The following is a 12,815-nucleotide window of genomic DNA, read 5'->3' as shown; positions in this document are numbered from 1 at the left end:
CTTTTTTCTTTTTTCTTTTTTTATTTCTCATACACATTGAAGACAATGTGGAATAAGTAAGGGAAGTGGGATAAATCATTTCTATCATTTGTTGTTGTATGTTATTGTTGTGCATCCATGACTTTGCTGCATCTACTCTTGCACATGAATTATTGTTTTTCATTATATGATGCAACATTTCATGCCCACAACTTGGCTAAAACCCTCTTTGTTCCCCTACATGCTTTCAATTCTACCCTCTAGTCATTCTTTGAGTACTTGAAATTAGTTTGAAATTCCATTGCCTTAGTAATTTAAGCAATTGAGTGTTTGATGAATGATTTCTTGTAATTCAATTATTACAATATACTATTGGAATCTGTTAAATATTGGATTTTAATTATGTGTTAAATACTTTTTTCATGGAATTTGACACTTTATATACTCTTTTAGATAAATTTCTCCTTTGAATAAAAAAAGAAAGAAAGAAAGAGAACAGAGAAAAACAAGTAAAATACTCTGTTGACAGCCGAGGTTATGAGTAAAACCTTGAGAACTATGACCAAATCGAGTAACCGAGATGGAGTGTTTGGGTTGTCATCCCATTTCACGTCAGAAGATCAAGTGACGTTTCAAGTCACTAAGTTACTCCTCTCATCACGACAATCATGAGTAGAGTGAAATGGCAGTTTAGAGAAGTATCGAATTGAGCAATTAGGATGGGTGTTTGGATTGTCATCTCATTTCGCATAAAAAAATTTGACGACATCCTTAAAAAAAAAAGTGTTATTAAAAAGGGAAAAATTGTCTTTGCAAGTCCAGCTAAGTGTTACTTTTCTTGAGAATAATTAAATAAATTCTCTGTTCTATTAAACTTGATGTTTCCTACACTTCTTGTTTGAATTGAGGTTGGTTGAGAAGCTATTTTAATTACATTGCGGAAATTGAGTAAGATCGTGGAATAATTTTTTTTTTTTGTTATGAATGACTTAGAAAGATTGAGCTAAAGGTATGCTTAAGGGTAAGAAATAGGAGGATTTGATATTATGCTCAATTGGCATATTTATTGAGCTTACTTTTGATATATTTTTAAATCAAGTGCCACTAATTTTGAGCTTATTACTTGGGTTTTAATGAGGAATGAAGCAAAACCATGAAAGTCAAGAAAAGTCAAAAACATCAATTGTCGAAAGATTTTTTGGGGATGTGGGCAATTTGTAGACGTATAAAATACTTTGAAATTGTTATAATTCTTATCTTCATTTTGAACTTTATTTGTAGAATAATACTTTTACGAGTTTTTTTAAGATTAGGCTTTACTTTTTTATCTTTTATTTTTGATATTTTCTTAGACTTATCTTTAGTAATTTGATTAGGAATAGAGTTTTGAATTTCTATTTTTATAAAAGATGTGAATGAGAGAAAGCAGAGGAGCTCCATGTATTTTGGTTGGGAATCACAAGACAAAATTTTTACTTATTACTTTCTATGATTAACTTAACCACCCAATCTAGCTTTAGGTCAATAATTAATTTAGGAGAGAATCATGATATTTGAAACTATACTTAAAAATTTTCACTTTGATATTCAATTTTTTTTTCTTTTTTTTTTTTAGTTTAAGAGATAGATTTAATTGTCTCACAAAGTCATTATAGGATTAAGTCAAAAAGAGCTCGTTGATTAGGTATTGTGCAACATATAGTTGAAAGAACCAATACGATCCATAATTATCGTAATCGTTCTACTGAAAAACAAATTTACATGATTAATTAAGTGAGTTTTTAGATCCATCAAGAAAACAACGATTGAATTTAAACGGCCACGAAATTGAGGTCATTGATTCGAATTAGATTCTTCTAATTGTCAATGAGTGATATGAATTTAAATATCAATTCGCTTGTATTCCACTTTATAATTAATAATATGTCCCAATGAATACGTAAAAAAAAAACTATAAATACTTTTGGCATTTCAATTTGTACAATATGAGATTGGGGGCAGAGTAGCTTTTATCAGCTCCTACCACGGGACTAGATAACATTTTTCTTCCCCTCCTATCACTATAAATAATGCTGATGAGAAATGACCATGTCTATGGATTAGTGGTGTCAGATTAAAATATGTCCAACACGAATTTGTTTATTTTTTTGTTTCGAAATTTTTTTTATATATTTAAAAGATTATATCTTATACTCATGTCCAAATATATATCGGACATTAGGGGGCATAGATGTTACAATGAAAGGGCACCGATTCTAAGTACTGGCGCTGGATATACGGTGCCTTACTCCTGTAAAAATTGGAAGTCAGGATTCTCAGTAAGTTCAGCACTGGGTTTAACATCAGCAAAATCTTGTACTTTCATGGAATCAGTGATGTCTTCAACTAAGAAAGGAATGCTACATTCAGACAGTATAAGCAATAATTAGGACTCTGAACCACATTAACCTCAACCAAAAAAAAAAAAAATAGCTATAGTTTTTCAACTTTGGTTGAAGTTATCTTACCTAGAATCTTCATCCAATAAAAAGGAGCTGCTATCATCTTCGGAGTCATCTGTCATAAGAAGTTTCATGCTGGACATGACCTGGGCAAGAATGAAGAGGTTTAATTAACATATGAGAGGAGACAAAAATGTAAAGTTGAAATTTGTGCAATTTGTTGTGGCAGACTTACATCTGCCGAGACACTTTCATTGTTGTTACCATCACTGTAAAGAGTACATAGTTTATAAAATTGTTGAACACTCAGAACCTGGTGATTTAGGACACGTAGTAATGTAAGAAGCAGAATATAGATGTATATTGAACAAAAATTTGAAATTCTGAAGAATTCCATATTGTTAAAGCAGTGTTATAAAGAGACTTACAGTGCAAAGGTCATTTGTAATTTCATCGTACGAAATTTTGGACTTTTCAGGCATAACCTGACAATACAATACACAAACAGTTGTTCAATTAGAGAAACTAAAGAAAACTACATGATGGAACTGAAAGCAAGGGATGGTAGTTACCAAAATTAACAAAGATATTTGCACAGAAGATACTTTTAATATATTTATATATATGAAGGCATAATGATAAATTTAACCCTTTACGTTTATATTTTTTGTCAATTGAGCTCTTATTCTTTTTTAGCTAAATTTTGCCATTAACTTTTTAAAAAGTAATCAAATTGGTTTTATAATGTAAATGTTGATTAAAACATTAATCTTCTTAACCATGTTGGCATGGTAATCTACGTGGCAGCCCACAAATACTTAATGCTACATAACACTATTTGTTTATATGTCACATCAACAAATAATTTAATAAATATAAAAATATTAAAAATATATATATAATAAAATAACTCAAAACTAAAAGTTAAAAAAATTTCGAAATTAGCATGAAGTACATGTGGATTACCATACGAGCTGCCACGTCTAAAAAATTAACATTTAGTCAATATTTCTATTAAAAAGTTAACCATTCAACTTTTTTTTTTATGTAGATGGTCAAATTTGACTCTTTTTAAAAGGTGTAGAGTCAAATTTAACTCAAAAAAGAAAAAGAATAAGGGCCAAATTGATAAAAAATGCAAATATTAAGAGCCATATTTGTTATTATGGCTATAAAAAAAATAGCATCAAATGAGAATGACATGTATAAATGCATCAAAATAATTTAATGCAACAAAATTCTAACTTAGAAACATGAACAACTGAAGAAATATACCAAGAATCCAACTGCTTGCCTAGTGTGCTTGAGTTCATCCCATGCTGAGCCAGCATACTGTAGGAAGAGGAATCACCAAAGACAACTATGAAACCTTAAAACTAAAAACTTTACAAGGTAGTATGTGAAAATGACACATTTTTCAACATTCATTAGTCAGAACTAAAGAAATTACCTCTTCTTTTGCTTCAGTACACCATTTTTCCAATGAATCTAAGCCAGACTTCACATACTCACCATTGCTAAATGTTGAACACTCTTTATGCTGAAGAAGGCTGTATCATAACATTACATTTTGAAAATAGCACTTATTATATTATCTACAGTAATAGGAAATAAAGATGAAATAGTGATTTACCTATTAAAAATCTGTACATTCATATATGCAAAATTTTGAGTGAAAATCTTCTGAACAAGTATTGGAGGCACCTAAAAATAAACCATACCATAAGCTCACGGTTCATAAAAAAAATATATGGAAAAACTCCACTTTAATATCACCAGAATTGCAAATTACGTACAAAATTATCTTTTAATGTCCTTAGAAACTGGTTTAGGCACTCAATAATGCTCTGCCAATGACTAGCTGGAGAAGTATCATCTTTTGATTCTTCAGAAGTCCTAGGAACCTGATATGTGAAAGCAAGTTAAAGTAAATTAACATTGAAACATCCAGTTTCAGTTTATCACAAGAAAGCACAGAGTCTAACAAGTTCAATGAAAGCAGCACAGCCAACTGATAATGTGCAAGGCACTATACAACGAGAGGAAAATGGTTTCAAAAAATAAGCCTGCAGAAAGATCAAAATGCTTTCTCCTGTCTAGGTTAAATTTGTTATTAGTCATTGTACTTCAATTTGATCATTTTCAGTTCCTATACTTTTAGAATTGTAAAATTTTAGTCTTCACCAAATGGTACAGATTAAATTGATTAAATTGATTAAATTAAGTTTTGCTTGCGACAAACATATTACACATGTAACTTCATGTTAGCTTCCTATTTTTACATATTATTCAAAAAAAAAAACCAGTTAATACATTTAATTATTGTCATTTGTATTAAGATTAAAATTTTGAAACTTGAGAAATATAACAATTAAAAATGATCCAGTTGGGGAATATAGACTAAATCTACAACTTTATGCATAATAGACTAATAGCAGAATTTAACCAAATAGATTTAATTGTTATCATTTGGTCAGGGCTAAAATTTAAAAATTCGAAAAGTATAGACTAAAATTGATCAAATTAAAGTACAGGTACTAAATCAATAACTTAGGCAAAGTACATGGTCTAATAACAGAAATCAACCTATCAACTAACATAATTTTAAAAGTAAACAAAATAAATGCATAGCTCCTTATACCTGAATACAAGAAGAAACATGTCGTGACAATTCCTTTTTCAATTTGTCCCTAATTATTCCAAAGATCTTTTCTACATATGCTGTGAGTTGCTGCTTAAAAAGCAGAGCTGGATATTTGGCCTCAACTAGTTGCACTACACCAACCGGTAAATTGGCAGAAGATGAACGAAAACTCTAAGAAAGAACAAAATGTCACATAATTTTCCTTCAAAAGCTCTAGAATAATTGGTGCTGTAAATGATCAACAATTCATGAACAATTTGGTTTTTGTTCGTTTATTAAACTAAATAAATGAATATGAACAAGATTTTGAGACTCGTTTATTAAACAAACCAAACACAAACTAAGCTTGTTCAGTTTATTTATGTTCATGAAGAAGTTCGTTTATGTTCGTTTAAAGCTCATTTAATAAATAATTTAAAGCTTATTTATTGTTCCATTAGTATATAATAATAAATTTATTATGGTTTGTGTGCTTATTTTATATTTCTTATAATTATTAATATTTATATTTGACTATTTTATGTCTAAAAATAATATATATGTTTATTTGTTGTTTGTTTGTTTATTATTCATGAGCATTGTTCGTGAACAAGTTCAATTATATGTTCATGAACATATTTGTTTAATGTTCATGAACATGTTTGTTTAATATTCACAAATATGTTCGTTTAACTTAAACAAACGAAAATGAACGCACGTACTTCTAAATAAACGAACATGAACAAAAATTTTGAAATAAAAAAACAAACATGAACAGAGGTCTGTTCGTTCAAGCTCGGTTCATTTACAGCCAAAAGATTAATTCAAGAAAATGTCGATAATAATCATATGACAAGAGTTTTAAAAGAAGTAGGGTTCTTTTTCTAGTGATATATTAAAGAAGAGTTATAGATTTTTAAATCATGAGCACTTCATGCAAACAAATTAGTCAGAATGTCAAAGAAATATCTTAATACCTGGGTCATTCTTGAAAATATTGATGTTGCAGCAGGTCTATCAGCACTAGAACCAGAGGATTTCAGACTACGTTGAAGCAAAAACAGCAATGCACAAGTGTTGGACAGCCAATAAGCCATGTGGTCATTGTTGTCCTGATCCTGAAAAATATCACATGAAAGCATTGAACAAATTACAAATCTCAACTTTCTACACTAGCTTTTTTTTACTAAATATTGAGGACTATGATTTGAGATTATAGTAAACAGGAGCTTTTTGGCAATAAACAAGTCACCTCTAGTGCAGATCCAATCATTTCAATAAGACGGTCAAATACACTTGTCTTTTCTGCTTCAAATGATTTCCAGTGGAGAAGGCATTTGTATATTGTAAATGCTGCTACAGGCTTTTCTTGACTGAATCCAAGATTCTGTGACACACATTTGAGTAGAGTATCTACATTTTCCTGTGGATAGGTGATACACAATCACAGTTAGCCCCTAAAAACTTCATCTGATTCATATACTAGAACGAAATACTAGAAAAGGGAAAATCATATTATGTGAGTTAATACTTGTTGCCTTCCATTTTGTGAACTTGTTTTACTATCTTCTCTACCCAAACTTTTTTTTGATGAACCAGGACTCATTTGTGCCTATCACAAGAACTTTCCATCTCAGGATGATAGAATCATCAAAGAACCAAGTATACAGTCACTCATTCCTTGCTTACCTGTTGATCATTTTCCAATGGCTGCAAGGTGAAGATAAAGACCACCAAGAAAAAAGTAAGGTGAAAATTAATCTAGGGGAAAAAAGAACTCAAGAAAGAAAAGGAAAACATGTTTAAAGAAAGCTTACTGCGGATGTTGCAGCTGTCTCTGACGTTTTTGAATTAGATGCACTCAACAATGCTTGCTGTCGCAAAATCTGGTCTTCAGTTTCTATGTCCAAAATCTTCTCTTCAAGCCTGTTAAAAGATACAGACAATCTGCAATCAAAGAATGAAAAATCCTATTGACAAACATTCATACAGCGATAAAAACATTAAACATATAAACCTCTGCATTGCTGTTTTTAGCTCAATTATCTTTGACTCTGCCTCCATAGCATGCTTGCTTGTTTCTTCATATTTCTTCTCAGTTTCCTCAATTTTCTGTTCTAATGAACTTACCAGAGCCTGCAACGACATTGTGGCAAGCAAGATCTCAAGAAACATAAAGACAAACCTAAGCTCTCATTCAGAGGAACATATGTCTAACAATACCTTCAGCCGTTCATTTTCTGCTGTAAGTTTCTTTGTCAATTCGTCACTAGTAACAGGGATCCCCTGAGTCGTAGGAACTTGTTCAGAAGTGCTGCTTGCAGCTGCACTTTCCTTAAGTGGCAATTCTTTTGTTTCCTAAAACTCAAGTTGCATAAGGGAAGCCTTTAGTCAAACCTAAGGTCTTATTCAGAAGCCAAAAATGTGTATAATAATACCTTCAGCCCTTCATTTTCAGCAGCAGGTTTTTTCACCAATACATCATTAGTGACAGGAACCTCCTGAGTCACAGCAATGTTTTTTGCAGTTTGACCTTCCTTGTTTTGCATTTCTTTTGTTTCCTTCAACTCAAGTTGCGTCATCTCCAAAGCAGATTGTAACCTTGCAATTTCTTGGTTTTTGGATTCCTCAAGCTCAGCCTGCCCTAATAAATTAATCAGTTAGGGACAAGAAAAATACCAAATTGCAGTAATCCTGCTAATGGTTGTTATCCTTTATAGCATGTTTACCATTAGAAATTAAGTAGAAATGGACTAATTCTACCAAAGGTAACTTGTACATAAGCATTATTGGTAGCCTTCTAATGATACCAAGAAAATGCATCTGCTATCATAACCTATAAGCAAACCAAGGGCACTATAATTTAGTCCGGAAAAGGGAAAACATCACCCAAACCATAAATAAAATGGAAAGCATAAGAAATTCTCCATAAACTAATTCGCATAATAGTTTATTACTAATCAGATATTCAGGCTATTTTTGAATTGACATAGAACCTTAGGACATATATGTTAAGCAATATGTAGATATGTGAATCATAGGAAGAATTGATAGCTGATTATTATGGATTATATTTTTTTCCTTATAAGATAGTCTCTAAACATTATATTTACGGACACACAATAAGAGTATGACATGATACAAATACGACGACACGATGATTTTCAAAAAAAATGAGGATATGAGTAAGGCACAACACGACAATAAAAATATTTATATATATATATATGTTAAATTATTTCATTTGTTTACCACCTTGTTATTAAAATAATAATAGCATTTGTTAAGTTAATTTAATCTTAATTAATTAAAATATTTGAAGTTAAAATTTTATAAATTAAATGTTATTTGTAATAGTTTCTAAAACTCAAAGTATAACTTGTGCTAAATAACCCAAATATATTATAATAAATAACTGAAGCCCATCCTATAAAAACCGAATAGGGTGTTTGGTAAAATAAAGTTTTGGGCCTTTTTAGCTGATCTAGGCATAAATAGAGGATTGGGTAGCCAAACTTTCTAATTATAGTATTCGGTGAATGGATATTTGCAAAAACTTGTTGAGTTAAAACTTCCAAAACAAAAAAAAACGCTACAATAAACAATTTTTTTCATAACTGATTAGGAATGAGATACATAGAATGACATATCTGACAATATTTATAAAAATTTACTCCCTTTACCACATGCTTGCTCAAAACTTACTCCATTTGCCACATGTATCTATTTCTTGAATATTTATATACTCTTAATTTATTTTCAATTTATTTGTGTAAAATGATTTCTTATGCAACTTTATCTTAATTAAAATGTGTTACTTAACAAATTTATTTAGAGTGTAACATAATTATTACTAATTTACGTACTAAGAACATGACATAATTATCATTAAGAATATAGTTTACAATTATATTGATACACTATTAATATTTATCAATTTTCACAATGTTAATATTTGCAAATAAGGAATTTAAGAAATTTGTTTATTTAAATTTTCAAAATATTCACTAATTAATTTTCATAATAGATGTTTTAATTCCTTGATAATTATGTTTTATTCTAATAATTTTACCCAATAAAGACTAAAGTATTACAAACAAATAAATATGTAATAATAAAATGTGTCATGCATTTATTTGTCATTTTTATACATCAACTTTTAGCTTTCATGTAAGTTTTACCAAATACTTTTAAGTAAACAGTTAATAGAATCAGTTGATCAAATTAGTTGGTCAAACTAGTCACTGCAATCAACAATCAATTATCAGCCAATTGCTAAATATAACCCAAGCTTAAATTCAGGAAAACACCCAAAGCTCAACAACTAAAAAAAGCTTCACCAAAAAAAAACCACATCACTTCATTAGGCGATGAGTTCAATACACCAAAAATTAACACTAAAGACACTTGTTTCTTTCTACCGCCATAAGTCTCCTTCCTCCTTTTTCTCATTCATCAGTAGACTGCTTCTTTTTCATCTGCTTACTGACTGCCATTCGTCCGTGTTCGTTTGTATCCATTTTTGGACACTAGTGTCTTGATTGTGCCAAGACCAAGACCAAGTCCAATTTCTTTTTTTTTTCTTTGACGTATTTGAATGTGTGTCGTACATATCCGAGCATATCCGCGATATGTTTGTGTCAGACACCAATACGACACCAATACGAGAGGGAAAGAGTCATGTCGGTGCCTCATAGTTTATGTGTTAGAGTATGCCCAAAGAGCAATCATGATATAGTTGTAATTACATACTCATTTTACCTCTTTATTAATATAAGACATTCCTATTATTATTTAAGTTTCTTTTTCTATGCATATAAATAAACTTATTAATAATAAATTCTCTTAAAAGATCCTTAATCAAATATTATTGTGGGATTGGACAATAATAATGAATTGAGGCTAATGTGTAGTTGATTGATGATAAAGTTTTGTCATTGAAATGGGGATGTCCAAATCAATAAATGAGTGTGTTAGAGAACAACATACTAGACTGACCCGTCATGAGTATGTTTTTTAGATTATTATCAAATAGTCACAAACATTGTTTATAATGATAATTATGTATATGATCTTCAGACTTGAGATCATTATTTTCCCAACATCATGAGTCGTATATTTTGATAAGTCAAACATTTACCGTAATAGATTGTACTATAAAGACTAATATTGGATATATTACAATCCATGTAGTGGGATATGATTGATCAAGTTAGGATTTATCCCTCCTATATCATAGGAGTAATATCTTATTCCATTTGATAGAGTGAGACTAAAAATGCATGGTAATGCTCAAAAAGTTAATATAAAAAATTCCCTTTTTTGTTTACAGTAGTCTACTTAAACTATCAAGAAATATGGTATTGAATTATACAAGTGTGATTATATCATGACTTGTGTCCAATCTAGATACAAGAGAAAAAAGGATATGATGCGTGAAAAGTTTATCACAGAAAGATTATGTGGAATCACGATTTCTTGTAACTTGAATAGTAATAATGCATTACCAGACGTCACTTATTGCTTGTAACATTAGAAATGTTCTAGTATTACGACTAACATTATAAGAACCTATAGGGTAACGCCTTATTATTAAAGCAAACAGAACTCACGCCAATAAAATGGGCATATACCTTCCTACATACCACTATGGGGGATAAGTATCACCTGACGGACAGTATCGTCTGGCGAACAATAGTTCTTGGCGAATAGTATTGCATAGCAAACAAAATAACCTAGCAGATAGAATTACTGGGCGAATGGGATTATCTAGCGGATACAATTCGCAAGATCTTTTCAGAGTTAATATTTGTGAAAGTTAATATTCTTTTGAATGGAATATAATTTCAATATCTTTCATGATTTTCTTTAAAAAGTAAAAAGGGAATTATTATGTTTTTAATACACATGATATTAATAAAAGGAATACAATCCAAGATTATGTAGAGAAGTGTAAGAAAAATCAAACTAGGTCTAGCAGCCAAAAAGTTTGTATTCTCTCTGAAAAAGTTAAAAGAGTTTTGTTGTTCCTGCTTAACTAGGTGGGCTACGTAGTGGCTAAGACACTTTGTTGCGGCTAGGATTGATATCGCAAAAAGGAATCCAACCAACAACCTTCTTACTCACAATTCTTCAATTTTGAAAAAGTATATATTCAACCCTATTTCAACCTAACTCATTTCTCGTACATGGATCGTGGTTGACAATCGTCGGAATAATTTTTTCGCTGCACTATGAAGCATGCCAACAATCTAACATTATGTACTATACAGAGTGTAGAAGATATAAAATTCATTTTGTCATTCTCCTCATGTTTTATTATTTCGTTTTAGTATTTTATTTCATGGTACCATAGCCTCTTGGCTCGATTTAGTGAGTTCGTGTTTTGTTGTTTTAAACAAGAATCATTTGAGTATTTCATGGGTTTGTGTACATGGCCAGCACAAGTAGGTGTGCCATCATCTCCACAGAAAATCTACAACTTTCGACGACTGGAGGGCTTGCACGTGAGGTTCATGCACCACAAAGGTTTGCAACTTGGCTTCACGTGCCGGCATGTCTAGGTGTGTAGAGTGTTGTCTGACCTTCGACTTTCGTCCTCGACATTGACTCCCTTGTTTGACCTTAGCCTAGTGATCGGTTGCTTGATTAAAAAAGGTTTCATGGTTATTTGGTTATTTTTGGGGTTTCACACTATTTTGGTTCTATTGTTTTTGCTTATTTCGAGATTAATTTGAGTTGATTAATCGTCATTTGGACTAGTTTCATTATTTTTGGTTTGTGTTGTTCAAAATTTTTTGAATTATAGTTGAATTTTATTTGGAAATCTATTTGTTCTTTGTAGGTGTTAAGTTTTCTTAAGAAGAGATGATGATTGACTCTAGATTGGCTGCGAGTAAGATGATTCTAGTTATTTCTAAAATTAGAGAGCACAAAGTCAATGGATACAATTATTTTGAATGTAGTAAGACGGTTAAGATCTACTTGAGAAGTATTGACAAGCATGATCACTTGACCAATAACCCACCCACTAATGAGACATAGAAAACGTGGGTAAGAGATTATGCCAAACTATTTTTGTAGATTCGCAATTCTATTAATAGTAAAGTAATTGCTTTGATTAATCATTGTGAATTTGTTAAAAAACTAGTGGAGTATTTGGATTTTTTATGTTTCGGGAAATGAAATATCTCATATCTATGAAGTGTTCCAAGTGTTTTATCGTCTAGAGAAGCAGAATAAATCTCTAAGAGCTTACTTCATCAGCTTTAAGAGAGTGTATGAAGAACCCAATGGGAACAAATGATGTTTATGAGTTTTCTCTTTGATCGTTTCCAGAGTTTGAGGCTACTAGATCCCAAATTATTTTGGGATCTAAAATTCTCTCTCTACATGATACTTTCACAAGAATATTGCAGACCAAAAACACATTCTGCTCAGACTCAGAAAGGTATGGTGGTTCACGGTAATAAGACACAATGATCAACTACTCGTGACAAAGGTGGTGGTGGTCACGAGACAAGGTGTGGTGTGTTATTATTATCATGAGTCTATCTACAAAATTTGTTAGTACCAAAAGCTTCAGACTTAGGCTAGGAGAGCATAGTCAGCACATGTTGCAGCAATAAGTACTATGACCATTTCACTATCTAGAAAATTCACTCCTATCACTACTATTTTCGAGTCAGGTAACTCCACTAAGTGGTTCATTTCTTCATCATCCAATTGAATCATTGGTTCTAGTTTTATATATCAAATGATGGATAATACAA

General features: G+C 31.0%; 1 protein-coding gene across 2 annotated transcripts in view; it reads right to left on the bottom strand.

Annotated features, from left to right (window-relative positions):
- Nucleotides 1-2,085: 2,085 nt before the first annotated feature.
- The window catches only part of LOC108480260 (myosin-6-like), a 57,512-nt gene continuing 46,782 nt past the window's right edge, over nt 2,086-12,815 (bottom strand). The window contains exons 24-40 of one of the 2 annotated variants that reach the window (XM_017783184.2): nt 7,482-7,682; nt 7,267-7,401; nt 7,061-7,179; nt 6,861-6,969; nt 6,733-6,753; nt 6,575-6,655; nt 6,296-6,466; nt 6,021-6,161; nt 5,062-5,235; nt 4,217-4,324; nt 4,054-4,124; nt 3,871-3,970; nt 3,696-3,752; nt 2,849-2,905; nt 2,656-2,733; nt 2,487-2,566; nt 2,086-2,378 (exon numbers count right to left, since the gene is read on the bottom strand). In XM_017783184.2, the coding sequence (XP_017638673.2) occupies nt 2,264-2,378; nt 2,487-2,566; nt 2,656-2,733; nt 2,849-2,905; nt 3,696-3,752; nt 3,871-3,970; nt 4,054-4,124; nt 4,217-4,324; nt 5,062-5,235; nt 6,021-6,161; nt 6,296-6,466; nt 6,575-6,655; nt 6,733-6,753; nt 6,861-6,969; nt 7,061-7,179; nt 7,267-7,401; nt 7,482-7,682 (1,818 nt within the window). In that variant the 3' untranslated portion in view covers nt 2,086-2,263. The remainder of the gene's footprint in view (nt 2,379-2,486; nt 2,567-2,655; nt 2,734-2,848; nt 2,906-3,695; nt 3,753-3,870; nt 3,971-4,053; nt 4,125-4,216; nt 4,325-5,061; nt 5,236-6,020; nt 6,162-6,295; nt 6,467-6,574; nt 6,656-6,732; nt 6,754-6,860; nt 6,970-7,060; nt 7,180-7,266; nt 7,402-7,481; nt 7,683-12,815) is intronic. The other variant, XM_053020009.1, reaches the window with a different exon arrangement.

The sequence above is a fragment of the Gossypium arboreum genome, chromosome 10 (genome assembly GCF_025698485.1).
Source record: "Gossypium arboreum isolate Shixiya-1 chromosome 10, ASM2569848v2, whole genome shotgun sequence".
NCBI lineage: Eukaryota > Viridiplantae > Streptophyta > Magnoliopsida > Malvales > Malvaceae > Gossypium > Gossypium arboreum.
The sequence above is the reverse complement of the archived record's forward strand: the minus strand, read 5'-3'. Positions and strand labels throughout refer to the sequence as shown.